Here is a 27,811-nt window from a genome sequence, read left to right as displayed (position 1 = left end):
ATTGTCAGAGTAGAAGCCTGTCTCACATCTTCAGGAAGCTTAATATATATGTTTTGTGAGTGTAAAGACGATTAATATGTAAATGAGACTCCTGCAAATAGTGATCATATGGAAGAAAGTTGTAAATATGGCCATCTGACTTGGTGTTCATTAATTTGTTCAACAACTAATTTTATTTGCAAGTTTTCTGCTTTATTTTGAAAAAAAAATGTAGTGTTTAAAAGTTAATTTGACTTTCTTCCCCTTTCCCTCCGCCAGGCCTCCCATGCCTCATGAGTGGCCGCCCCACCATCCCCCTGCTGATAACTGGACGCCGCATCCCCCTGCTCCCCCTGATTGGCCTGTCCGCCCACCGGCTGCCTCTCATTCGTCAGCAGCAGAGGGCGCTCTTACTGTGCTAAGCGGCTGTGGTTTGGATGCTAATGACCTGTCTGCTTTAGCGGAGCTTCCAGGGGACTTACTCACACTCAAGTCCCTGCCTCACCTCCTCAAACAAATCAAGGGTCTCAAGAAGGACTCAGATGTGCCTGGATTCCTCCCCCCAGGTAAGAGCCTCACTTTCTCAGTCTTCACAAGCACACAAAGAGTTACAATGAGTCAAGTTGTTAAAAAAAAATACAAAAATGGTAAAATAATGCAATTTAATTTGATTGCTCAAAGTAAGTAGTGGGACACAATAGTGGGACAATGGGATTACACCAGTATTGTCAAATCTACTGTACCATGCAAATTATTTTTCAAATTTACGTCTATGGATGTGCTGATTGGTTGAAAGAGTTTAGTTCTGTTTTAGCTGTAGACCTGATTTTGCGCAGATAGATCTTGATTTAATAGATAGATCGGATAGATCTTGTTTAACCTGTTAAGGCCCATTTGAGGTTCTCTTCCCATTCAATCTAATGAAGAAAATATGTTTAAACTGCAGAGACAGGCTATACAATGCATCTGGAAAGTATTCAGTATCTCTACATTTTGTTGTTATAGCCGAGGGATGTCAATTTCTTTTTTCAATTACCGCAAATATTTATAGTTGTTCGTGGGGATTTTTGTACTCGCATGTTCATGTGTGAGTCCAGCGCGTCAACAAGGCTGGAAAAACACGCTGAACGACCGATCCGTTACACATGGAGGTCCACACTAGTGTGTCAACTGCTTGAGCTACAGTCAGCACAGGCACGGTTGTTTTATGCTGCTGCTTCATGAGTTTACATGGAGAGAGGGGCCGCACCCCTGACTGCTGTAACTGCACAAAGCTCGAGCCCAAAGTGGAACCACAGAACACACAAGCTCCAAGTTCATCTGACTTTCCCACAGGTGGATCCCAGTCAAGTCATAGAAGCAGAAAGAATAATAATTTTTATTTGTTTTCATTTTAAAATACATTTGCAAATAATTCCAACAACCTTCTTTCACGTTATATTATGGGGTATTGTTTATAGAATGTTTAGGCAAATAATGATTTTAATACATTTTGGAATAAAGCTGTAACATGACAAACTGTGGAAAGTTCCCAGATGCACTGTATATTGTTGCAAAGCAAGCTTAATTTGATCACAAAACATAAATTACATTGATTTCAATCCACAGTGTAACTAAAAAGAGCTATACAGGGTAATACATGTCCAAGAAATGTCCAAAAAAAGCACCCCCCCATATCCAAACATATACAAATATTTTACTACTTCCTGTTTCAAAAAAAAACTAAACAAGACTGGCTTCCTTGATATCCCTGTGTTCTCGAACTTTTCTTTTTCAAAATGTGCCCATCTTCTGCCATTTCTGACCTTGCATTGTGAATAAGGCCCCAAAAAGCTATCTCATTCACTTAAGCACTTTTTGGCTAAATGTTTCTGCTGAAAAACATCTGAAGTGTTATGATTTGACATACAAAGCACTAGAGTTATACAGTGCTGTCACATTCCTATATAAAGCATCTAAAGAGGCGCAGGGGAAGCTGTGCATAGTGGTTCAGCTAATTCATATGGTACAAGGCCTAGTTTACATTTTAGCACCAGGAGGGAAAATGGAGGTAAAAAGTGGTAAGACACCAAGTCCTATTTCAACATTTATAGGTAGTGGAAAACATTTAGTCTTCAAATGACATGTTTGAAGAAAAGTGTTTCTTTATTGCACCTTTGGGTATGTTTTTGCTCAATATACATTATTTAATATGGACCACTTTAATATGCAGCTATTGTTGGCCAGGAGGGCCAGTGAATGGAGGGACTTCTGTGAAGTATGTCTTTCTCTAGCAACTAGTGACTCAAATGGACAAATCCATCAAGCCACTCTACATAAAGCAACTACTTTGTATGATCTTGGCTTGGTCCCACAGTATTTACTCTGACCAACACGGTCTCTGCCACTCCACAGGTGAGATCTGATTGGATAAAACTCTGACACAATGTCATATGGAATCATGCCAACGGACAAAGTGTAATAATGCATTATTAGCTGCAATTTTTACAGTTGTGCAGGACTTGCTTGGACATTATTTTACAGGTGAGATTTAACCAAGGTCAACCTCGCACATTGTATAATGTGGGAACATTCTAAAATGGACCTGCTTCTCTCTCTTCTGTGTTATTATGGAAATTCCCCCTTGAAAATACACCTGGACTAAGACTAAGGTCCAAATTCCTCTGCACCTATTCATAACCACTGATCCACAAGACCTCTACATTGAGTACACAGGTTCTTGATTGAGTTCTAGCCCCACCACAAGAGTCTTCCGCTCACAACAATCCATTGTAAATATTTGTCAGTGCCAGAAAGGGATGGAAATGCCTTCACTGCATGTTTTTGGAGCACATGAGCTGGGACACCTGAGAAGCGCTGGATCTATCTCCTCTGATTGGATCAGAGTTGGTTGATTCATGCCAAACACAGTTGGTTTTGGACAATTGCAGTGATTTTTGGCAAGTATTGCGTTGTTTGCAGGACATGGACGAAGGTCATGTGGGTAAACTTACCAGGAAGCAAAACCACAAACATTATTAGTTATAAACCAAGCTCTTATTGATGATCAACCCTTGCTTTCTCCAAAAACACATTTTGGTAAAGTTAGCTAAAGAAAAAATACTAATTACAGACTAAATTAATTAAGGACTTTTCTGGAAGGCCTGTGGAAGTGTGCTTTAAAAAAATAAAATTTGAAATAAAATTAAGTAAAGTAAAAGGGATGCCATGACAAAAGTGAACTAGTCTGGACACTGTAAAAACAAATGTGCAGGTAAACCTAAACCAGCCGAGGAATTGGGATTTCCTAAATTAGGCTCAGGTCAAGTATGGTAATTCCGCTACACTTCCCAACACGGCATTCTACTTTGTGTTCATTTGCTTTTCCCTAAGGCTGTACCCCTGTACCACACTTCGACCGTTCGGAACCTCTCTATCCAGGTCCTGCCTCTAGACAAGATATGGACCAATCACGGAGTTCGTATCGTGACCCTGGCCCGTCAAAGGCTGCTCCTGGTGGATCCTCCTATGTGGTGGAATATGGACACTGCACTCCAGCACAGGATTCGCGCAAGTCTCCGGAGCGGCCACGGCGCAAGTCTCCGGAGCGGCCACGGCGCAAGTCTCCGGAGCGGCCACGCCGCATGTCTCCGGAGCGGACACGCCGCATGTCTCCGGAGCGGACACGCCGCATGTCTCCGGAGCGGACACGCCGCATGTCTCCGGAGCGGACACGCCGCATGTCTCCGGAGCGGACACGCCGCATGTCTCCGGAGCGGACACGCCGCATGTCTCCGGAGCGGACACGCCGCATGTCTCCGGAGCGGACACGCCGCAGATCTCCGGAGCGGACACGCCGCATGTCTCCGGAGCGGCAACGACGCTATTCCTCAGGCTTTACTGCTCGTGGCTCACAGGAATTCAGGAGATCAGTGGAGCGAACCCCCTTTACTGTTGCGAGGTCCTCTTTACCGTCGGAAACTGAGGCCAGGGACTTCCACGGGATGAAGCCTCCAGCGTTCCCCTTCTCCTGCTCTTTGTGCGATATCACCGTACTGTCTGACTTTGTAAGTATCAAATGACCGAATATCACACTGGTAGAATGGGCAGAATATACTACCAGTTCACATAACATTTTAGATAATGTACTGGCAATGTTAACAGAGTGATTCAGAAAGGTTGTGTATTTGGTAATTTGATCCATAAATGGTACTTTTAATTAAACTAAAACCCCAGCAGACATGAGGCAGGTTGTGCCGGTTTCAAGTTCTCCCACTTAAAAACGATCATTTTCATCGTAGGTGCATTTCCACTTTGAGAGACACGATCTAAAAAAAATCTAGAAATTCCACGACTTTTTAAAAATGTATTTTTATATATTTAAATTTTTAAAGAAAAATAATACACATAGAACAAAACATATCAGAACACAGTATGACCAGAGAGCAAAAAACAGAGTATTTTGGGTGTAAATACTCAAATTTACACCCAAAATATTTACACCAAGCGTCTTTAAAATCAGATGCGTATTTTGGGCGCAGCAAATTGCACTGCTCCGAATGTGCAGACGGAGCCGAGACGAATACTTAGGGACCGTCATCTAAAAGCAAAACCAAAAATGGAAACATTTTATAGCTGGAATGGAACATCAAATAGAGTGGTACAATTTGAATAACGCAACAAATACACCATGATGGACAGTAAGGAGTAGCTATGTGCCTTTTTTGGAGGAAGGTTTGCCCTTTTTTTAAAAATCCAACTACTTCCTTCTGAAATCCTGGGGGGGAAACTGTCTTCCCAAGAAGAAGCAAAGACTGAGGACTCAGAGGCTGACTCGTCCATCACCTGGGCGGAAGACACTAACTGGTTGTTGTTGTCCCTGGTAAGGTCTATTCCAGAGTACTGGAACCTCAGATTCATGTGGAGCAGTGTGGTTTTCGTCCTGGTTGTGCAACACTGGATCATCTCCACATGTGCTTTGTGGATCTGGAGAAGGCATTCGACCGTGTCTCACGTGGTGTCCTTTGGGGCTGCTCCGGGAGTATGGGGTCCTGGGTAGGGCTGTGCTCAATATATCAATATCGTGATATATCGCCAGTGCTCTCCCCAGCATTTTTTAAAGGGATGGTAAATATGCCTCTCATCGGGTTGCATTTTTCTCCAAGGATGATTTAATGTACCTTCATTATTTCCAAAGGTACATGCACCATAAACATACTATTACATGGTGTATAAGCCTAAACACACTATTACATGGTGTATAAGCCTAAACACACTATTACATGGTGTATAAGCCTAAACATACTATTACATGGTGTATAAGCCTAAACACACTATTACATGGTGTGTAGGCCTAAACACCATCAAGAAATTTGAATATTGGCTGCCCATAACTTAATGGTGTCATGGAAATGATAAATAAACACAAACACATAGTCTTCTAAATGTATTACCAGTGACCACTGTATCATAATACACATTTGTATTCACAATTGGTATGTAATGAAAATGTGTACAGTTTTAGCTCATGGGTGAAGGCAGTAATATAATGCTGAAATAATTTAGAGACATCAACTCTTTTCATCCACTGGACACAGGCAGCCTCAGAGTCTGGATCATAGAAGATCATAGTCAGATACTTCAGAGGTGAGCAAAGTTTAGTGAATATTTTTATTAGTAGTGCGTAGCACGTCACTAAAGCGTAATCTCTGGTTCTTGTGCCGCGCTGGGGCACCATCCCTGAATGTACGTAGCGAGTCCCCTGATCATGATGGACTTCTTGGCAATACGTGTATTGATACAGAGATGTGTATCGTGATACGCTCATACAACATAAAGTCATTAGAAATGTCCGAGATCTACACTCCTGAACCTACAGACTGCTGAATCTGAAGAGCTGAAAATGTGACTTAATATAGTGAACAGTGTGAACATGAGATTCTAATCCATTTTGTTATTCTTACTTAACATCATTTCAGTAAACTTTTAACACCGGTTTTAAGGGATATCCATGAATCGGGAGGCGTATTGTATCAAGTTCTGTGTAGCGGGATTCTTATCGTGGACCATGTATTGGTATACGTATTGTATCGTAGGGTACTAGGCAATACCCAGCCCTAGTCCTGGGCCCTTTGTTGAGCTGTGTTCGCATTGCCGGCAGTAAGTCAGACCTGTTCCCAGTGCATGTTGGATTCCACCAGGGCTGTCCTTTGTCACCGGTTCTGTTCATTGTTTTTATGGACAGAATTTCTAGGTGCAGGGGTCAGAAAGTGTCCGGTTGGAGGACCACAGCATCTCATCTCAGCTGCAGATGATGACCTGATGGCTCCATTAAACCTGGACCTGCAGCATGCACTAGGACAGTTTGCAGCATGGGGGAAGATTGATAGATGGGTGGATGGACAATTTGATGATTTTTTTAAGATTCTGTCTCTCACAGTGGTAATGTACCTGCGATTACAATTTCAGACCCCTCCATAATTTCTAAGTGGGAGAACTTGCAAACTCTTAGGGTGTTCAAATACTGATTTTCTTCACCATAGCTGTCCTTGTCATACAACATGTTACACCCAAAGGCACAACACATTTTGGTAAGCACCTCCGTATATGGCGCAACCTGGTTTTCATGGCCCAGAACATTTGTGATTTCTATCTTTGGGGTGTCTCTTGTTGACCAGTTTACCATGTGCTTTTGAGACTGCCGTTAAACCATATTTGGGGCAGACAGAACAGCGCTCCCTTCATGTGGTAGACAACTGTTCAATAGAAGCCTCATGTATCTGTTCCTACAATCAGGTGGTTGCCTGGACACAAAACTGCTTTAAAGCTCAATCAACAGTTAATCTGTTGCGTACACAACTGGTCAACCATCAAAGAAAAGTTCCATTTCTAAGCATCTAAATGTAAGCTTTAATTTGAGTTCTTGGCTCCCTTGTCTAAGGTCTGGACTCGACATGTCACTTCAACTCTACATGCAGACAGCCAACTGGCTTTACTCCAAAGGTTAGTTTGAACCCAATATTAATATTTTTTGTTACGTTATCGGCTACATTATTTTGTCTTCTTTATAGATTCCCAAGATGGGACTGTCGTCTGGCTTCTGTTCTCAAAAGGTAATGGTTTTACATTTTCCCCCAAAATGTGAATATTTAATTCCAAGCTAATATATATGTATATATTTTTTCTTACAGTGATAGAAAGAGTAAGCAGCCATTGGAGACTTTAAAGAAGCCAGTTGTGAAAAAGACCAGTAAGGACCTTAAATTTTGGGAGTAATACTTGTATTTAGTGACTGCTCTTAAACTTCCAAGTTTTTGCAGTAACATTACATTTACATTATGCCCTCCTATGCCAGTGTCTAAGGAATCATTTTTATTTGTTTCTAGAGAAAGATTCAACCACAACAAATTCAAAAAAGGTACACTTTTGTAAATTTACTTCAAAACAACCATTTTAGGGGTTGGCAAACCTAGGATGGATTTTGAATGACACATGCAGCAAAATGCTATCGAAAAAATATGTCCAGCTGCGCTCATTGAATTGTGTTACGCCTCTACCCTCTGTGCCCACCGTGGCTTTGGGGTCTTTCCCGCAGTTTGCATGTGCACTGAAACTGAACCAGAGCAAGTACACTGAGAGCAGCGTTGGGTGCTTGTCCTTGTGTATGAGCACTATGCTGTGTAGGTATTCTGTCCAAAGCCACAGAGAAACAGGCTCGCGTTACTGTGTTGTCAACAGCAACCAAACACTACTCTGGGCCCTTAAAAAACAAATAACTCTGCTTATTGTAAAAAGGTCAGAAAGCATGTATTGAGGACTAGTATCATGACAAGAGAAGAAGCTTTCATAGAGGGAAAGCAGAGGGATTCATCCCAGAATAAGTTTAAACTAAAACATTATAAGAAACAAATATTGTCTTTTAAGTAATGGGATGTGGTTTTGGGAATAAATGATAAGGAATACATTATTAGAAGTAGGCTGCAACCTGGTGCCTGGTTACATTAAAGCAAAAAAGCACCAGAAAGCAGTTATTCACTTCCGTTCACTTCTAACTTTCTTGGGGTGTCAAAACTGAGACAACCGCTGTTGTGATTTTGGGCGTTAAAAAATTAAATTTAATTGAATTTTGAAACTCATACAGAGCAGAGGGCCACAGATAAACCTGACATTTTTAATGAGACTCCACACCTTTAATAAGACTTACTAAGAATACTAGGTTGGTATAAAATCAACTTTTTTCCAATTTTAAAGTAAAAATTACTACTTTTTGTTGTTTGGGCCAACTTAGCAGGAAGCAACAAAAATTGGTCTGAGGGCCGCATTTGGCCCCTGGGCCTCAGTTTGGACACCCCTGCCTTCAACACCATCAAGCGCTGTTCCTGAGGGACAAGCTGGAGACGGCTGGTTTGGAGCAGCAGCATCTTCTGCACAGATCAGCTTCTGATCAGGTCCACAGCTCCTTCTCCCCTCGGCCCAGAGGAGCTTCTGATCAGGTCCACAGCTCCTTCTCACCTGGGCCCAGAGGAGCTTCTGATCAGGTCCACAGCTCCTTCTCCCCTCGGCCCAGATCAGCTTCTGATCAGGTCCACAGCTCCTTCTCCCCTCGGCCCAGAGGAGCTTCTGATCAGGTCCACAGCTCCTTCTCCCCTCGGCCCAGATCAGCTTCTGATCAGGTCCACAGCTCCTTCTCACCTCGGCCCAGAGGAGCTTCTGATCAGGTCCACAGCTCCTTCTCCCCTCGGCCCAGATCAGCTTCTGATCAGGTCCACAGCTCCTTCTCCCCTCGGCCCAGATCAGCTTCTGATCAGGTCCACAGCTCCTTCTCCCCTCGGCCCAGAGGAGCTTCTGATCAGGTCCACAGCTCCTTCTCCCCTCGGCCCAGATCAGCTTCTGATCAGGTCCACAGCTCCTTCTCCCCTCGGCCCAGATCAGCTTCTGATCAGGTCCACAGCTCCTTCTCCCCTCGGCCCAGAGGAGCTTCTGATCAGGTCCACAGCTCCTTCTCCCCTCGGCCCAGATCAGCTTCTGATCAGGTACACAGCTCCTTCTCCCCTCGGCCCAGAGGAGCTTCTGATCAGGTCCACAGCTCCTTCTCACCTCGGCCCAGAGGAGCTTCTGATCAGGTCCACAGCTCCTTCTCACCTCGGCCCAGAGGAGCTTCTGATCAGGTCCACAGCTCCTTCTCCCCTTGGCCCAGAAGAGCGGCACAAACAGCAGATCAAAAGTACTATTCCACCTTGTTTGCGCGTCAGTCATTAGCTTGTGTTCTGGTAGATTGAGCAGCTTCTGCTTTTCCTGCAGGACGGTAACAGCGCGCCTCTCTTTAGGAGTTCGCTTCTAAATGGCCGCCTGGACTGGCTGTTTGCTGCGTGTCTTCCCCTCCCTCTCATCCCCCACTTCACCCTTGCCTCTCCTGTCTAGTAAAGCCTACGGGCTAAAAAAATCTTAAAAATCAATAAATAATAATAATATTTTGGTGTCGGTGTCGGTGGTAATATCGATACTGAGTCCGTGACGAGATATCACCTTATTGATATTTTGAACACAACCCTAGCGTGTAGTGGAGATACGCTCAAAGGCATGAACTTTTCAAAAGTGCTTCTGAAGTCAAACGCTTGCCAACCCCTGCTATAGGCTATGCCATTGAGTCCCCTGATATTTTATAAAATATATTCTCTTTTCTTTCTTTTTTTTGCAGGCTGCAAAGGTGGTGTGTGTGAAGTTCCCTGCAAAATCAGTGGATGAGTCCTACCTCCGAAAACTCCTTGTTAACTTTGGAAAAATAGTGCATGTGGCCATGTTCCCTTCACTGGTGAGTGGATTTAGTGAAGTTTACCAGGGATGATGCGGGTCCAAAAAATAATCTCTAGTAGAGAACTACAGCTGCCTGTGTAGATCCAAAGGGACAACTTCCATATTCAAGAATCTCTGATAAATGTGAAAAATCCTCTTCCTTGGCCACACAGTGTTGTAGTACTATGATGGACACAAACTCAGAAGGCCTCTTGCTAATGCTTGGATGGTGGTGAGGTTGGACTGCACTGTGCCCTGAGGACATGACAATGTCTTGTATTGTAGCCACAGCTGCAGACGGACTTAGAGGAGCTACCAATCTGCGCCATCGGCCCCTCCAACCACCACCAAGGCCCTTTCCCAAACCGCTTCCTCCTCACTTTTTGTACGCACTAATCCTCTTTTTGCACATTCCTGCGACGGTGCCTCCACATTTAGTGCTTTTCAAAATGGAGCAAACATTGAGAAGTGGTCATCAGCTCCTGTGAGTCAGAGCTGACTTAACAGGTGCTTAACACCAGAGAACAGCCCAATGTGCAAACGCATCACTTGAGTTTCATTCCACATTTATTTAGAAGCACAAACGTCTTATTAATGGAAGATAAAACCTTGCTGAGATACAATATGCCTTTATTTGCTTTGGGAAACACATTATTTGTGTATTTTGGGAAGGACCCTTCAATGAGGAGTTGGGAAAAGTATTTTGGCAAAGGGCCCAACACTATGCACATGCTAGTGATGGGTATGTTGCGTAGTGTTGCGTCAAGACACTGTGTTGGTGCACTCTATTGTGCCATCTGGTGGTCTAAAAAGGTAGGCCTACTGCTTCTTAAGTAGGCACGTTAACACAACATTGTGCTTGTTCATTCCAAAATGCTAACCCTGAATCATAATGTTCTGTGGAGCAACAACTAAGAGAAAGTTACTAAATCTTAGTAATTAAAGCAAATAACAGTCAATACTACAATAAAGTAGGCTGTAATATAAGAAGTCACTCGAAATTAATATAAAAAAGTAATAGTAAAATAGGGCTTGCAGAGGTTATACTTGAAAGATCACAATTATCCCTCAATGAGAAACCGGCAAATATTTATCATGAATGAACCACAAAACAAACGCTCTTGCGAAGCCTCGCGCTGCAGCTTCAGAGGCGCTTTTAACTCAAGTCACCTAACTTTTCTTAAAGTGACACACAGAGAGACACAGCTCGACACAGGTTTCACTTTCAGAGCTCAACACGTGTTGACGCCTCGATTTCTTTTGCCTATCACGAGCACACACTACATTTATTCTAGGCAATGTGGGTGAAGTGTCTTGCCAAAGGACACTTTTTTTCTGCCCCATTGTGACACCAGTATGTCCCAGACTTTTAGGGAAGGTGCAATGACCTGCTAAAATAGTATACAGTAGTGATTACCTTGTCGATTAAGTTCCTTAACCCTGTAAACAACAATATATTAGTTTGTCTTACATATTGAGATTAGACAATAGAAATTACCGTTCCCCCCTCATCCAGAATAGGCTATAAAATATTCGCTCACAGTTGTTTTGGAGACCCCTGGCTCTTTTTTTTTTTTTTATGACCATTCTTTTGGTTGTGTGTTTGTGCAGGGTTTTGCTGAGCTGGAAACACCAGAAGTTGCCCAGTGTGTCATGGACTTCTATACCAAGACCCCACACAAAGTGAAAGATCAGGAGATAGAATTTACCCTCTCCACCACATTTAACTTCCTACAGGTAAGAACTTCTCAAGTCACTCCCTGGGTATACAAATCAAGTTCCAGAACGCCAAAGGGCACACTTTAGTCCTTCTGTTTGGTAATAGTCACATTTTAAGCTGGCATATCAAGAGTCAAATAGAGAGTCACATCAAATTTCTTTTGAGATCTAATTGAGATACAGTAACTGTGCCACAGAAGGGTCTCAACATCATGGGGGGTGTATATTTTATGTCTTGTACCACGGGTGTATGTAGATATATGCATTGTCTCATGAAAGCCACAGAATACAGCAATTGACTGGTTGTTTTGTGTAATATGTAACGGTCTTTTCCACCTTTACTCAAAATAAAATGGGAAAATGGAAAAGCGACACACACTTGTGATTAAAACACACACATTTCTCATCTGACCCGAGGGACAAGTGGCAGTTATTGTAGAAAAATATTCAGTTGTAGTCATCTGAACTCGAAAAAAAAAACTAAACGTTTCGACACTCATCCGAGGGTCATTTTCAATCTGCAAATCAAGACCGGGAACTCAGATATTTATCCTACTCTGAGTAGGCCCTGCCCACCGGGGCTAAATCTGAGTCTTATTTCCTCGTAGAGTGTGTTGTATCAGTCCACACGGGGGAGTGGCATGTGCACGGGGGAGTGGCATGTGCACGGGGGAGTGGCATGTGCACGGGGGAGTGGCATGTGCACGGGGGAGTGGCATGGCACACTCCCACCTGAGTTCTCAAATCGCTGAAAAATTGTCCATTGCGCCCTTAAACTTGGCTGAATTCAGTGTGGAAGCATGACTCTGCTTTTTCCACAGCGGCGCCGTCTGTGACCATGTTCAGAGACCCGTTCATGTTCCGCTCTCTTTTCAGAACTTTTAGAACCTGAGCAGCCTCTTTTGGTTTGTGCATGTGCTTTGAGAACAACACAGCCTCCATCCACACTGAATAAGCCTGTGTTCAAAGCTCACTATCGCATGATATTTTTTTTTTTCACTTATTTATTATCCACTAAATATTGATGGACTCCCCAGGTCTGCTTGCCCATCCCTAAAAGTCAACACACGGTAGTAAGATTCAATTTTTCAAGGTATTTCTTCATAGTGTATCACTATATCACTAGTATCACTGACGCAGGCAAAGCCTCAGTCTTAATTCTGTTAGATCATGGAATCCATGGGTCATGGAATCCTCTTACAGAGACTAGAGGTCTGGGTGGACGTCACGGACACTGCCCTAAATTGGTTAAAGTCCTATCTGGATCTTTGGCCCTCAGAAACAAAGAGAAAGCATTAGCAGGCAACTCCAATGTCTCGCTCTAAAACGTACAAATTAAGTCAGAAATCTGAGGGTAATAATGGACTCAGACTCGATCTTTAACAGCCACGTCAAATCAATAACATCAGCAGCTTTTTACCATCTAAAAAACATATATAGTGTCTAAACCAGATTTGGAGAGACTTATCCATGTGTTTGTCTCCAGTAGATTAGACTGTAACGGCCGCTCACTGGCCTCTCCAAACGAGCTGTAAAACAGCTGCAGTTCATCCAGAACGCTGCTGCTCGGGTCCTGACTAGAACCAGGAAGTATGATCACATTAGTCCTGTTCTCAGGTCTCTGCACTGCCCCCTGTGGCTCAGAGAAGAAACTTTAAAGCAGCTCTGCTTGTGTACAAGTCTCTCCATGGCCTAGCACCAAAGTACATCTTGGACATGTTAGTGCCATATGAACCATCTCGGACTCTGAGGACCTCAGGGACCGGCCTCCTGCTGGTGCCAGAGTCAGGACTAAACATGGACCGGCCTCCTGCTGGTGCCAGAGTCAGGACTAAACATGGACCGGCCTCCTGCTGGTGCCAGAGTCTGGACTAAACATGGACCGGCCTCCTGCTGGTGCCAGAGTCAGGACTAAACATGGACCGGCCTCCTGCTGGTGCCAGAGTCAGGACTAAACATGGACCGGCCTCCTCCTGGTGCCAGAGTCAGGACTAAACATGGACCGGCCTCCTGCTGGTGCCAGAGTCAGGACTAAACATGGACCGGCCTCCTGCTGGTGCCAGAGTCAGGACTAAACATGGACCGGCCTCCTGCTGGTGCCAGAGTCAGGACTAAACATGGACCGGCCTCCTGCTGGTGCCAGAGTCAGGACTAAACATGGACCGGCCTCCTGCTGGTGCCAGAGTCAGGACTAAACATGGAGCGGCCTCCTGCTGGTGCCAGAGTCAGGACTAAACATGGACCGGCCTCCTGCTGGTGCCAGAGTCAGGACTAAACATGGACGGTGGCTCCTCCCGCTCTCCCGTTTTCAGACGGGGCGATCAGCGAGACCTTGTCAAGTCAACACAGCGTCCTACATTTGTCATGCCGTTTTTGATGAGTGATCAGTGCTTTTTTAGGTGCTTTTTTCTGACAAATCGCATCGCATTTGAGAGAAATTGCTTTGCATTTTGCAATGCAATAGCGCTTATTCTGAGCCCTGCAATGTCTTGAGTTTTTAATTCCGGCTCAGACAGTTTACTGCATTTCTTCCCTTCTCTCTCATCCCATCCCCATATCACACTCGCCTGTCTAATAAAGCCTTTTAGTGTGAGCTACTTTACTTTGAATTGCCTTTAGGACGAATTGTGCTCTACAAATAAACTTGTCTTGCTTTATTTTATCATAATTTGGCCCAAGCTGACGAGAGGCCTATTACTTTCGCAATGGCAACAACTGCGGTCGTGTGCACAATATGACGCTTCCAAACACTCACTAACGCACACGTCAACGTCAATGCCCTGTGCATTTGAATTAGTTGTGGGGAAAATTAAACATTATTGTTGTAAAGGGGCTCAACAAGCATTCCTTCTTCTGTGCATATAAATTTAATACAAAGTTTTACCATTATTATTGTGTGGACTAGATGGCCAATAACACACAGTGGGTGATGCCCACTCAAAAATCCCACACCATGACATAAGAATGCTTTCTGAAAATGTATTAAATCATCTAAATAATAATAAATTAGCAGAAATGTTCCATCAACAATAATGTCCTGTTGCATGTTGAAAAGCACCACCGATTCAGCAACAGGTTTAATAAAAAAAAGTTATGTAGTGGAACGGCTAGAGCGAGGACCAACCATTGCCACTTGCGGCTATATTTTTTATTTTGCTTTACCATTGTTATTGTTTATTTTATACTAGCAGTGCAAATGCATGCTTACTTGTCTGGATCTGAATCTCTGATTCGACACCTGTAAAGCCCTATGTGTGTCCACGTTACTCCCACGTTATTTTGTTTGATACGAGGCTAATAGATATTTCAGTCTCTTGTGGAGCACAGCTGTTTTCCATGTCTCTTTAAGGTGGGGGCAGGATGTTTCAAATGCAGCCCAAATATTGATGTGCTGTTTTTGCTTTTTCTTCAGAGTTCATTTGTGCTGAACTTCCATCCCGTTCCCTTTGGTAGAGAAGGTCAGTCGGACCTCCTGACTATCATCAAAGGCTTTGGAACCCCTCGCTACAGCATGTTCATGCCCAAGAGGGTAACACTAATGTTTTATTCAGTTCTTTTGTTCCTATTTGTCGAGATAAATGCAGAACCTGCTATCGTCATCTAGCCATGTTTGGCTTTCAAAATGGTCTGTCTTCTTGTTTTTAGATGCAGGCTTTTGTGGAGATGGAGAGTGCATCTGATGCTCACAAAATGGTGGAGTATTATTCTGTCAATACCATGAAACTGAACGGAGTTGACATCAAAGTGTCCTTCTCCCAGGAATTCAGGACTCTGGCGTGAGTATTAACCCAGGACTTCTTTATTTTATATAAAAGATAATTGAACTTTTGAATTTTTTCTGTAACTTTCTGGAGTTCTCTAGACTACTTTGTTACTCATTTGAAAGACATATTTAGTGCAATTCCTCTAAAACTCCCCTAAACTAATTCCATGCTGTATCCACGCAGAGGTGTGGGCTTATTGTCCTCATTATGTTTGTCCTGGAGCTAATAGCATGAAGCGATGCTAACGTACAACTGATGAGCTGCTGTTATTGATTAAACCCCTATTTAGCTGCACTCAAACAAAGTCCATAACCTGAGGTCAACAGGTCAAGTTTGTTCAGTAAATAAGCCCACATTTTATTCAAATAATAACTTTATAATAATAGGCCAAGGGGAATAGCAAACTAAAAGTGGGCTAATCTTATAACCAATAATGCTAATCAATGATAATTGATTAGCAGAAAGGCAGTAGAAATACTTTATTGAATTATTTTTATACACAAAATGACACACAAAGTCCAAAATTTAAGTCCCTTTTAATCCAGAGTCGGTCCAGTCAATGTCCGCTGTTTGTTTCATACATTTCTTGTGATAGCATTTGTCCTGCTGCCAGAAGTATATTCCAAAGTGATCCATTTATTGTTTCCATGGTACAATACAGCAGGCCACGCCTTGTCAATTTCAATCCAATATTTTTATCAACAGGACAATCTCGGCACAAGTGATAATGGTGGGTCTCCTGGCAACTACAATTCCCCCAACATTTAGCATTTCTTGTGAATAGTGATCATTTTGACATGATATTATTGACAAAATTGTGTCCAAAATGTGAATTTAAGGTGCTCCATTATAAAGTACATATATTTTCCCATTCTTTGTCAAATCAAATTACCCCCTCTTTCTTATTTATTTTTCCTATATTTAGTTATTTAGTCTATCAATTTAGTCTATCATTTGGTCTATATGCGATTTGTATGCTCACAGCTTATGGATGCGTAGAGCTGTGATGTGCTGACCGCTGGGGGCAGTAGTGAACACAGCGCAACATTGGAAACTCAATTTTTCTTTTTTTTTTAAGTAACTAGAACCAGCTGTCAAACAAATAGACGTTTCTCTCACCTAGTCTTGTGTCTTTACCAACAAATTTGATCTAAAAACTGCCAAGGTTGTTGTTCTTGAGGCACTTTTGCTTCTTTTTGGGCCAATTCTCTAATTGACTTTGAGTGCCCTCTGATGGTCATTTACCAGAACACAGACCGGACATTAACCCGATTGTAAGTGTATATAAAGGTACGGTGACCACGCTTGGAACGCACTGAGCAGGTCGGACCAGAACCATAAGAACAGTTTCTTTCCCTCGACCGTTGGACTCATGAACACTTCCTAAACACTCACTTTAACCATCATTTAATCACTTTCTGCACTACATGTAAATTCAACTGTACATAGTAAGCCTATTTTTATTCTTATTTATTATCTTCTAGCCTATTTTTATCCCATAGAAGATTTTAAATTGTTTCTCTTATTGACTTGTATAGGTTCATTGTTTTATGTTGCACTGAATCCCCAAAGCAAGTTCCTATATTTGTGAATTCTGTTCATTGACAATGGGAATAAACCGACTCTGACTCTGATTCTGACTCCATGTGACATGTAACTCGCTGTATTTTTTGTTCGAAGGCGCTGTGTTACGGCCAGACCTTATGATGACAAACAGTTGAACAAATCTGAAGAGGACGAGCCAAACCAGAGCAAAAAGAAAATGCACAAGAGCCGTGCGAGTACCAGTCCTGCTAAAGAACAATGCCACATTCACGGGGAAAGTGAGGTCAAATCTCCTGCCAGAAGTGTTCGATCTATGTCCTCTGAAAGACAGAAGAGGGAGAAGAGCATTACATCCAGAGACGACTCCAAACACACCAGAGGTGACTAGTGCTATGTCTTTATGATACAACTCACTCTCATACAGGGCTGTGAACCCAATCCCGTGGCACTAAAGGCTTTTGGTTTGGTTTGGGGAAGAAGCCAGATCTTTGAGGAATAAATTATTGTATGGGTTTAATGATACCGGCAAAAATATATAATTTATGTTTCAAGAAATCAAATCAAATCATTTGGCTGCCACAAACAGCTCACTTTGCCACTTAGAACAAGCCCAGCGGTCACTGGGCCATATGCTCAGTATCAGGCATGTTTGTGGAGTTCTCTGACCCAGACTACGGCATCTATTTTTTCATTCAGCTTCGCGTACCTTTACTAAGAATTGAAATACTGTCATGGAATCAGACAATACACCGATGCTATTCCTTAACACATAGAGAACAAGCTTGGGAGAAAACGCCGTGATCCTCCTGCGTCTCACCCCGTTTTTTCCCATGCTGGTTGGTTTTATTAGATATTCTGGAATAGGCGGGTCACATTTCTCATTGGTCAGCTTCACATCAAGGCACTTGTTTTACAGCTGGTATTTTTCCTAGAGATCAAGCCTTGGGTAAACATTACCCAAACTCCTCTGGGCTGTCACACCCCCTCCTGGGGCAACATCCTTTGGCCCATCTTTACGACCCCTTCACAAATGCAGTTTGTCACACACCCGTTCTCCTCTTAGACTAATGATGCAGATAAAATACATCACAGAAATATAATCATATATTCACATTTTATCACAAATACAGTGGGCCATTCAGACCCTTTTACATTTTTCACTCTGATTTTAGAAAATGGCTGCAATGAAATTATTTCTCCTTAATATACACTCAGTACCTCATCCTGACAGAAAATACTGACACATCACATGGTCTTAGTGTTCAGACCCTTTGCTCATATTTAACTCACATGCTCCATTTCTTCTGATTCTCCTTGAGATGGTTCTACTCCTTCATTGGAGTCTAGCTGTGTTTAACTAAACTGATCGGACTTTTTTATTTTATTTTTATTTTCAAAAAAAGTTTCAATTTAAATTAAGTTTTATTTTTATGTCCAAAATCATAACCGCAGTTGCCTCGATGGGCGACATGAAAAGTTGCAGTGACAAGTTGCTTTTTTTTTTTAAAGAAAAAGTCTCTTTGCAAGTTTTTTTTTTTTAAAGTGTGGTTTAAAAGTGAGTGAGCCATCAACAAAAACACCATGACAACTGGAATTGTTTGAGACACTTTCAGTTTGAAAACAATAGCTTAGTTTTGTCTCCATACAAGACAATAATTGACGAGATAAAACACCTTTATTTTACCAGATAAAACCCCGTTGAGCCAGAGTCCTCATTATCAAGGATGACCTGGCGCAAAGAGAAAATGTTGCAGCGCATAAATCCTAAAGCTGACCACAGTGTCTCCATCAATCATTCAGGTGTCCAGCTGTGTTCTGCATGTGACTCGTGCAGTCCTTCTACTGGACCTGGCCTAGGTTTAGTTTGGTCGGGACAAGCCCATTGCAAGCTCAGTCCCAGTTACCCTACTGAGCCTGCGGCGGGTTAAGTGCCACACAGTTACGCACAGCTCGCTTTTACCCACGGGGAATGGAGCGTATGTCCATGTGCTTTTTTTCCCAGTCTACCCCGGACGAAACTGAGACATTACGGGTCCAAACCCTGGAGGTGTCGAGCACAGAACACATCAAAGTCCGTGCACACATCTCTGCTTATAAACTCTCCTTCTACCGGGGCTGATGTGGGACATCACAGCAGTCTGGGGGGTGCACTTCAGGATCATCTGCCTCCGTGGCTCTGCTGCTGCCTGCCCTTGTTTATCGGGTTAAGTTTACAAGCAGATATGTGGGCGCAGAATGTGGGGCATTCTGTGCTCAGCACCTCAAGGTTTTGGTTTAGTCTGGGCAGAAAAAGCCCACGGACACACGCTTCATTCCCCAGGGGTGAATGCGAGCTCTCCGCATTGCGCAAAACAAATAAGAAACCACGCTCCAAGGCTGTATTTCAATATTTAGTTTTCAAATATTTTTTTTTCCATTCTGGGAACAAATTTAAAAAAGGAAATTCAAACAATTTTATTGCTCACTTATATCTTTGCCATGATTGCAAAAATCACCCACACAGATGGTGCTTTAAACACAAAACTCGGAACTTGCTTTTTTCTCATTTTGATTGATCTTGACTTTTAGTAATGAACATAAACTATACAAACTTTTAATCTGAGAATTCTGTTATGGCACTGAGTCAGAACATCAGACACACTGGACTCTTGAGTCTCTGATGGACAAAACCAAATGCAAACACAAATTGGCTCACATAGATAAATCAAGGACAGAGGGCGCGGTAGGAACTGTGCTCTCTGTAATTTAAGCTTCAAATTGCTGCATGTTTTATTACAATCGGACTCATTCACTGAGAAATGACCCTAATGCAGAGCATTAGGGTCATTTCCCAGTGCATCAGTCATTCTGATCAGAAGTTGTCCTACAGCAGCTTTGTCCGTTCAAAGAGACAAGTAGGTGGTGCACCCTACACCAGAGAGGTTAGAGCGCCCCTTTAAAGTTGTGTTGGGCTTCTCTTGTGTACCTGCACCTCTCTGACGGCCCACATCTGACTGTAGTTTGTATTTGTTTCAGAGGCGGAAGCTAAGGAGACTGAAGATGCACACAAGTAAGTTTACTGGTACTTGGATGGGTAACGTGTCACACACATTTCTGAGGGAACTGTCTGCTTTAGAGAATTGGTCAAAGGTAAAATGCTTCTTTTAGTGGCTAATCCTTGGTTTACATAGATGGAGCTCATGTTCAGGCTCATCCAATTCTTGGATTCAGCTTGCTCAATAGTACAGGGCCTGAAAAATTATCACAATTTTGCCACAATCTGTATGTAATAATTTTGTTCTTGTCACAGCCAATCAGAAGAGGACAGCAACATCAAAGGCATGAGCGTGGATGGAGAGCAAATGGATGATGAGGTGAGCTCTCAGTAGTCAGGCTTTTATGTGTGAAGTAGATCTCTGACCACCATTCTTGACATTTGTGTAGCACTCAGACCTTCCCCCTGATCTGAGATACTGCATCACTTTGGATGAAGTCAGTGACTCTGAAGAAGCTGGTAAGAAGAACATCATCTGCTCCTTTTCATTTCATCTGTTATCAGGAGACCTTCAATATAAACCGTTATTTTAACACACTTAAGTTAGAATAATGATTTTGGTGATAAGTTACAGCTTTGGCATTACACCTCATACTTAATAATATTATTGAAATGTTTGTTGCAGAGGCTGAGGCAGCAGCAGCAGCAGCAGCAGCAGCAGCAGCAGCAGAAGAAGATGAGGAAGAGGAGGATGAGGATGTAAGTTTCTCTAAACTTTCCCTATTTGGCTTTTGTGTTCACTGTTGGCTCTGTGTGTTTGGCTTGAATGTTCTAACATAGTTTGGTCTTTAGTCTCCTCGGGTGGTCTACATTGGGAACCTGCCTCTCTGTAAGTTCTCTGACCCACAGTTCATAAAGATGGTCAAGCAGGTCTTCAGACCTGTGCGATATTTCATCAACAGGCAGCAAAGAATGGTAAAGCTTTATTTGGCCTATTTGAGAAACTTCCAGGCTTAGATGTTGGTTACACTTTTTCACTGTGTGGTTCTCTTTCCCCCAGGGTCTGGTGGAGTTCAAGAATCGACATGAGGCTCGTGTTTTTGTGGCCAAAATGCAAAACCACAATTTTGGGGGATCTCCTATTGATGTCTTTATATCCAACAAACATAACCGGCTTCCTTGGGGGTAAGACGAGACCAGAGACAAAGGGACCCAGAGAGAGAGACCCAGAGAGAGACCCAGAGAGAGACCCAGAGAGAGACCCAGAGAGAGACCCAGAGAGAGAGACCCAGAGAGAGAGACCCAGAGAGAGACCCAGAGAGAGAGACCCAGAGAGAGAGACCCAGAGAGAGAGACCCAGAGAGAGACCCAGAGAGAGACCCAGAGAGAGAGACCCAGAGAGAGAGACCCAGAGAGAGAGACCCAGAGAGAGAGACCCAGAGAGAGAGACCCAGAGAGAGAGACCCAGAGAGAGAGACCCAGAGAGACAAGAGACCCCGAGAGACAAGAGACCCCGAGAGACAAGAGACCCCGAGAGACAAGAGACCCCGAGAGACAAGAGACCCCGAGAGACAAGAGACCCCGAGAGACAAGAGACCCCGAGAGACAAGAGACCCCGAGAGACAAGAGACCCCGAGAGACAAGAGACCCCGAGAGACAAGAGACCCCGAGAGACAAGAGACCCCGAGAGACAAGAGACCCCGAGAGACAAGAGACCCCGAGAGACAAGAGACCCAGAGAGACAAGAGACCCAGAGAGAGAGACCCAGAGACCCAGAGAGAGAGACCCAGAGACCCAGAGAGAGAGACCCAGAGACCAGCACTTAATCGGGATGTCTTTTTTTTTTCAGGAGGGGAGTAGAGTATGATGAGTTTGGACGAATCCTGAGACATTTTCGAGTTGGCAGCTCTCCTCAACGTGACGGTAATCGATTTGTCCACAACCACATGGAAGGAAACCGGTTTTCCCACAAGTATCCACAGATCGAAGTCCGAAGGTCCAGGGACGGGTCCAGGGGAAAGTCCAGGGACAGGTCCAGGGGAAAGTCCAGGGACAGGTCCAGGGGAAAGTCCCGAGGCAGGTCCCGAGGCAGGTCCAGGGGACGGTCCAGAGGACGGTCTGGGGAGAAGTCTGAGGACAGGCACTCTCCAAAATCTGCAGAACAATCCAGAGGAAGTGACCAAACGGGCCCTCTACAAGAGACACTGCCCCCAGAGGACGAGAGCCAGGCAGCGGAGGAGAACTCGGTCACAGCGTCCATAAACGAAGAGGGCATCGTAGTTCACCAAGACACGTGTGACCAGGAGGATGGGCAAAGCCAAACGCTGAAAATTGAAAGTGTTGTTTCATTAGATGCTAAAGATCTAGAAGCGCAAAACCAGGAGCTGACTGGTAACGCTGAAGGAGAAAACGAAGCAGAGTCAAAAGAGCTGGAATCCAAGGCGGTGGGATCTCCCGAAGCCAAAGTGAGAGAGGACGAGTGCGATGACCAGGAAGACGGGAGCAGAAGTGAAGAAGGAAAGACCATGAAGAGGAAGGCAGCAGCAGGAGACGAGCCCGGGCCTGACAAAAGACTCAAAGAGGAAGATGAGCAGGTGAGGCACAGGTGGGACTGTGAGGGTACGGGACCGTGAGGGTGCGGGACCGTGAGGCTCCGGGACCGTGAGGGTGCGGGACCGTGAGGCTCCGGGACCGTGAGGCTCCGGGACCGTGAGGGTGCGGGACCGTGAGGCTCCGGGACCGTGAGGCTCCGGGATAAAGAGCAACATAAAACATGGCCTTTTCTTTTTCCCAGGACTCGGTGGCGACAGAAGATGGCGCTGGTGGAACATCAAGCAAAGTCGTAGGTCAGTAAGTCGTAGGTCAGTAAGTCGTAGGTCAGTAAGTCGTAGGTCAGTAAGTCGTAGGTCAGTAAGTCGTAGGTCAGTAGTGGTGGGATCTTCACTGCTGTGGCCATGAGACCCTTTTAGCACTGATACTTACTAGTCTAAAGTATTGATCTCCAGATACTAAGCAATACTAGTATCCAAACTATGTACTGATACTTGGAAAGAAATCACAAGCCAGGACAAAAGTAACGCTGTAGAACGAGCAGAACGGCATCTTCCTCCTCGTTGCTTGTTCTCTCTCTTGTCTGAGGGGCGGGGCAGGAAATGGCCATATTGTTAAGCGCAATAAAAAGGGTAGACAATAATTGATCGTGGCACATTTAGTATTATCGTGACAGATTGTGCAGAAAAAAAGATAATCCATGTTTCACTTTCAGTTTTTGATTTCATTTATAAAAAGAACAATTTGGGTTGTTTTTATGTTTAAAATGCGTTTTAAAGAAGACGGTGCAGAACACGAGCCGAGAGCAAACATGAAAATAAGAACACAAAGAGACATTCACTAAACATAAAAAGAAATGCAATCAAGGCACATTTAAATTAAAATAAAAGTCTATCAAATGTGTCCGTTTCCAAATTAAGTCTGAATTTCAGTTTGACATTTGCCTAATGTCTGTCCTGTGTCAGTCCCTCGTGGTTGGGCTCAGTCATGTGATCGGGGTTTGTCTCCTGGTGCCACTTCCTCCAGCGTTTACAAGTCTGGATTAAACATCTGAGAGGGTTATAACGCTCACTATTTTGTTTGATTTCTTGAATATAATAACTCTTAATTTTGTAAAAACTTCTTTCAACATTTCAAAGCTTTTCATGTGATTCTCTTTTACAATCTGGTGAAAAATCTTTAACTTTTATCATTCTGAATTTAAATCTCAGGTCCGTTCTTTTTGGTACAAAACATAAATTTGAGATTGTAACATTTGTGTTTTGATCAACTCCTTCCATGTTGTAAGAACAGATTTGACCCAGGGATTCTCCTCCAAATGACTCCAGCGTCCTGCCCAGGCCTTAATGGCAGAGGACGCTTATGTTTAAACATGGAAAATATTCTTAATATTGAAATTACAACTATTAATATCTGTATCAATATTAATATTGTTATATTCTTGTTCATCTGAATTATTTTTGCCATAATAATTATGAAACTAAATTTCAGAATGATCCCATAGCGACGTGGGCGTGGTTTGGTTTGACGTATGACCATGTGTGTTTCAGGGGCGGAGTTTATCCTCTTCTACTGTGACTTGTGTCATGTGACGTTCTCTGAGGAACACGAGGCTCGAGTGTCGCACTGCAGCAGCCGAGAGCACTACCTCAAGTATCAGGTTATACTACAATTCTACTACTGCTACTACACTTATACTTCTGCTACTACTGCTTATACTACTGCTACTACGGTTATACTACACTTATACTACACTTATACTTCACTTATACTTCTGCTACTACTGCTTATACTACTGCTACTACTGCTTATACTACACTTATACTTCTGCTACTACTGCTTATACTACTGCTACTACTGCTTCTACTGCTTATACTACACTTATACTACTGCTACTACGCTTATACTACACTTATATATTGTATATATCTTGTATATATCTTGTATACACCACAGACATTGTTGATTCATTTCTCCCTGTGGCCCTCAGAGGCAACTGTTGTTGTGATTTTGGGCCTTACAAAAATAAATTGATTTGATTTGATTTGACTTATACTACTGCTACTACTGCTTATACTACTGCTACTACTGCTTATACTACACTTATACTACTGCTACTACTGCTTATACTACTGCTACTACTGCTTATACTACACTTATACTACTGCTACTACTGCTTATACTACTGCTACTACTGCTTATACAACACTTATACTACTGCTACTACGGTTATACTACACTTATACTACACTTTTATACTACACTTATACTTCTGCTACTACTGCTTATACTACTGCTACTACGCTTATACTACTGCTACTACGCTTATACTACACTTATACTACTGCTACTACGCTTATACTACGCTTATACTACTGCTACTACTGCTACTACTGCTTATACTACACTTATACTACTGCTACTACTGCTTATACTACTGCTACTACTGCTTATACTACACTTATACTACTGCTACTACTGCTTATACTACTGCTACTACTGCTACTACTGCTTATACTACACTTATACTACTGCTACTACGGTTATACTACACTTTTATACTACACTTATACTTCTGCTACTACTGCTTATACTACTGCTACTACTGCTTATACTACGCTTATACTACTGCTACTACTGCTTATACTACTGCTACTACTGCTACTACTGCTTATACTACACTTATACTACTGCTACTACGGTTATACTACACTTTTATACTACACTTATACTTCTGCTACTACTGCTTATACTACTGCTACTACTGCTTATACTACGCTTATACTACTGCTACTACGCTTATACTACGCTTATACTACTGCTACTACGCTTATACTACACTTATACTACTGCTACTACGCTTATACTACACTTATACTACTGCTACTACGCTTATACTACACTTATACTACTGCTACTACGCTTATACTACACTTATACTACTGCTACTACGCTTATACTACACTTATACTACACTTTTATACTACACTTATACTTCTGCTACTACTGCTTATACTACTGCTACTACGCTTATACTACGCTTATACTACTGCTACTACGGCTACTACGCTTATACTACACTTATACTACTGCTACTACGCTTATACTACACTTATACTACTGCTACTACGCTTATACTACGCTTATACTACTGCTACTACGCTTATACTACACTTATACTACTGCTACTACGGTTATACTACACTTATACTACACTTTTATACTACACTTATACTTCTGCTACTACTGCTTATACTACTGCTACTACGCTTATACTACGCTTATACTACTGCTACTACTGCTACTACTGCTTATACTACACTTATACTACTGCTACTACTGCTTATACTACTGCTACTACTGCTACTACTGCTTATACTACACTTATACTACTTCTACTACGGTTATACTACACTTTTATACTACACTTATACTTCTGCTACTACTGCTTATACTACTGCTACTACGCTTATACTACGCTTATACTACTGCTACTACGCTTATACTACACTTATACTACTGCTACTACGGTTATACTACACTTATACTACACTTTTATACTACACTTATACTTCTGCTACTACTGCTTATACTACTGCTACTACGCTTATACTACTGCTACTACGCTTATACTACGCTTATACTACTGCTACTTCTGCTACTACTGCTTATACTACTGCTACTACTGCTTATACAACACTTATACTACTGCTACTACGGTTATACTACACTTATACTACACTTTTATACTACACTTATACTTCTGCTACTACTGCTTATACTACTGCTACTACGCTTATACTACTGCTACTACGCTTATACTACACTTATACTACTGCTACTACGCTTATACTACGCTTATACTACTGCTACTACTGCTACTACTGCTTATACTACACTTATACTACTGCTACTACTGCTTATACTACTGCTACTACTGCTTATACTACACTTATACTACTGCTACTACTGCTTATACTACTGCTACTACTGCTACTACTGCTTATACTACACTTATACTACTGCTACTACGGTTATACTACACTTTTATACTACACTTATACTTCTGCTACTACTGCTTATACTACTGCTACTACTGCTTATACTACGCTTATACTACTGCTACTACTGCTTATACTACTGCTACTACTGCTACTACTGCTTATACTACACTTATACTACTGCTACTACGGTTATACTACACTTTTATACTACACTTATACTTCTGCTACTACTGCTTATACTACTGCTACTACTGCTTATACTACGCTTATACTACTGCTACTACGCTTATACTACGCTTATACTACTGCTACTACGCTTATACTACACTTATACTACTGCTACTACGCTTATACTACACTTATACTACTGCTACTACGCTTATACTACACTTATACTACTGCTACTACGCTTATACTACACTTATACTACTGCTACTACGCTTATACTACACTTATACTACACTTTTATACTACACTTATACTTCTGCTACTACTGCTTATACTACTGCTACTACGCTTATACTACGCTTATACTACTGCTACTACGGCTACTACGCTTATACTACACTTATACTACTGCTACTACGCTTATACTACACTTATACTACTGCTACTACGCTTATACTACGCTTATACTACTGCTACTACGCTTATACTACACTTATACTACTGCTACTACGGTTATACTACACTTATACTACACTTTTATACTACACTTATACTTCTGCTACTACTGCTTATACTACTGCTACTACGCTTATACTACGCTTATACTACTGCTACTACTGCTACTACTGCTTATACTACACTTATACTACTGCTACTACTGCTTATACTACTGCTACTACTGCTACTACTGCTTATACTACACTTATACTACTTCTACTACGGTTATACTACACTTTTATACTACACTTATACTTCTGCTACTACTGCTTATACTACTGCTACTACGCTTATACTACGCTTATACTACTGCTACTACGCTTATACTACACTTATACTACTGCTACTACGGTTATACTACACTTATACTACACTTTTATACTACACTTATACTTCTGCTACTACTGCTTATACTACTGCTACTACGCTTATACTACTGCTACTACGCTTATACTACGCTTATACTACTGCTACTTCTGCTACTACTGCTTATACTACTGCTACTACGCTTATACTACGCTTATACTACTGTTTGTGAAGCGATGATCTTCACTTTGACCTGAAATAACATCGACAGACGAGTTTCGAGCCGACTTCACTGACGCCACAGGAAACGGTCTCGGTTTGAAGTGTGTTTTTAAATCGAATCCTGTTTTTCTTACAGGAAGTGACGGGCAAAGACCCCTGGAGTGTCTGAAACGAGTCCGGATGAGCCACGCCCTCACGCCTCATTCCCTGAGCCTTTCTCGCACATGCTTTTCTTCACTTTGACCTTTTTTTATTTGTGTTCATAAAAGTAAATTGTCCTGTTCTGTGTGTTTTCTACTGCGTTTGTCATT

At 42.5% G+C, this 27,811-nt stretch overlaps 2 protein-coding genes across 2 annotated transcripts; both read left to right on the top strand.

The window, feature by feature from the left end:
* The first annotated feature begins 252 nt into the window (after nucleotides 1–252).
* On the top strand, nucleotides 253–20,604 carry matr3l1.1 (matrin 3-like 1.1). The gene is made up of 16 exons (XM_072452925.1): nucleotides 253–545; nucleotides 3,352–4,025; nucleotides 6,899–6,960; nucleotides 7,029–7,070; nucleotides 7,149–7,207; nucleotides 7,344–7,375; nucleotides 9,656–9,769; nucleotides 11,362–11,487; nucleotides 14,882–14,998; nucleotides 15,115–15,245; nucleotides 16,914–17,158; nucleotides 19,794–19,827; nucleotides 20,068–20,131; nucleotides 20,202–20,271; nucleotides 20,438–20,511; nucleotides 20,593–20,604. The coding sequence occupies exons 1-16, from the start codon at nucleotides 266–268 to the stop codon at nucleotides 20,602–20,604; spliced, it is 2,136 nt and encodes a 711-aa protein (XP_072309026.1). The 5' UTR covers nucleotides 253–265.
* Nucleotides 20,562–27,811, top strand: LOC140366116 (uncharacterized). Its single transcript, XM_072452788.1, has 6 exons — nucleotides 20,562–20,727; nucleotides 20,813–20,937; nucleotides 21,602–22,346; nucleotides 22,547–22,598; nucleotides 23,853–23,962; nucleotides 27,637–27,811. Exons 1-6 carry the CDS (start codon nucleotides 20,671–20,673, stop codon nucleotides 27,667–27,669), a joined length of 1,122 nt encoding a protein of 373 aa, XP_072308889.1. The 5' UTR covers nucleotides 20,562–20,670; the 3' UTR covers nucleotides 27,670–27,811.

The sequence above is a fragment of the Eucyclogobius newberryi genome, unplaced genomic scaffold (assembly GCF_026437365.1).
Source record: "Eucyclogobius newberryi isolate DKJ021-1_F unplaced genomic scaffold, fEucNew1.0.hap1 SCAF_19, whole genome shotgun sequence".
Classification (NCBI taxonomy): Eukaryota; Metazoa; Chordata; class Actinopteri; order Gobiiformes; family Gobiidae; genus Eucyclogobius; species Eucyclogobius newberryi.
Note: the sequence above shows the minus strand (reverse complement) of the source record. Positions and strands in the feature narration are given on the sequence as shown.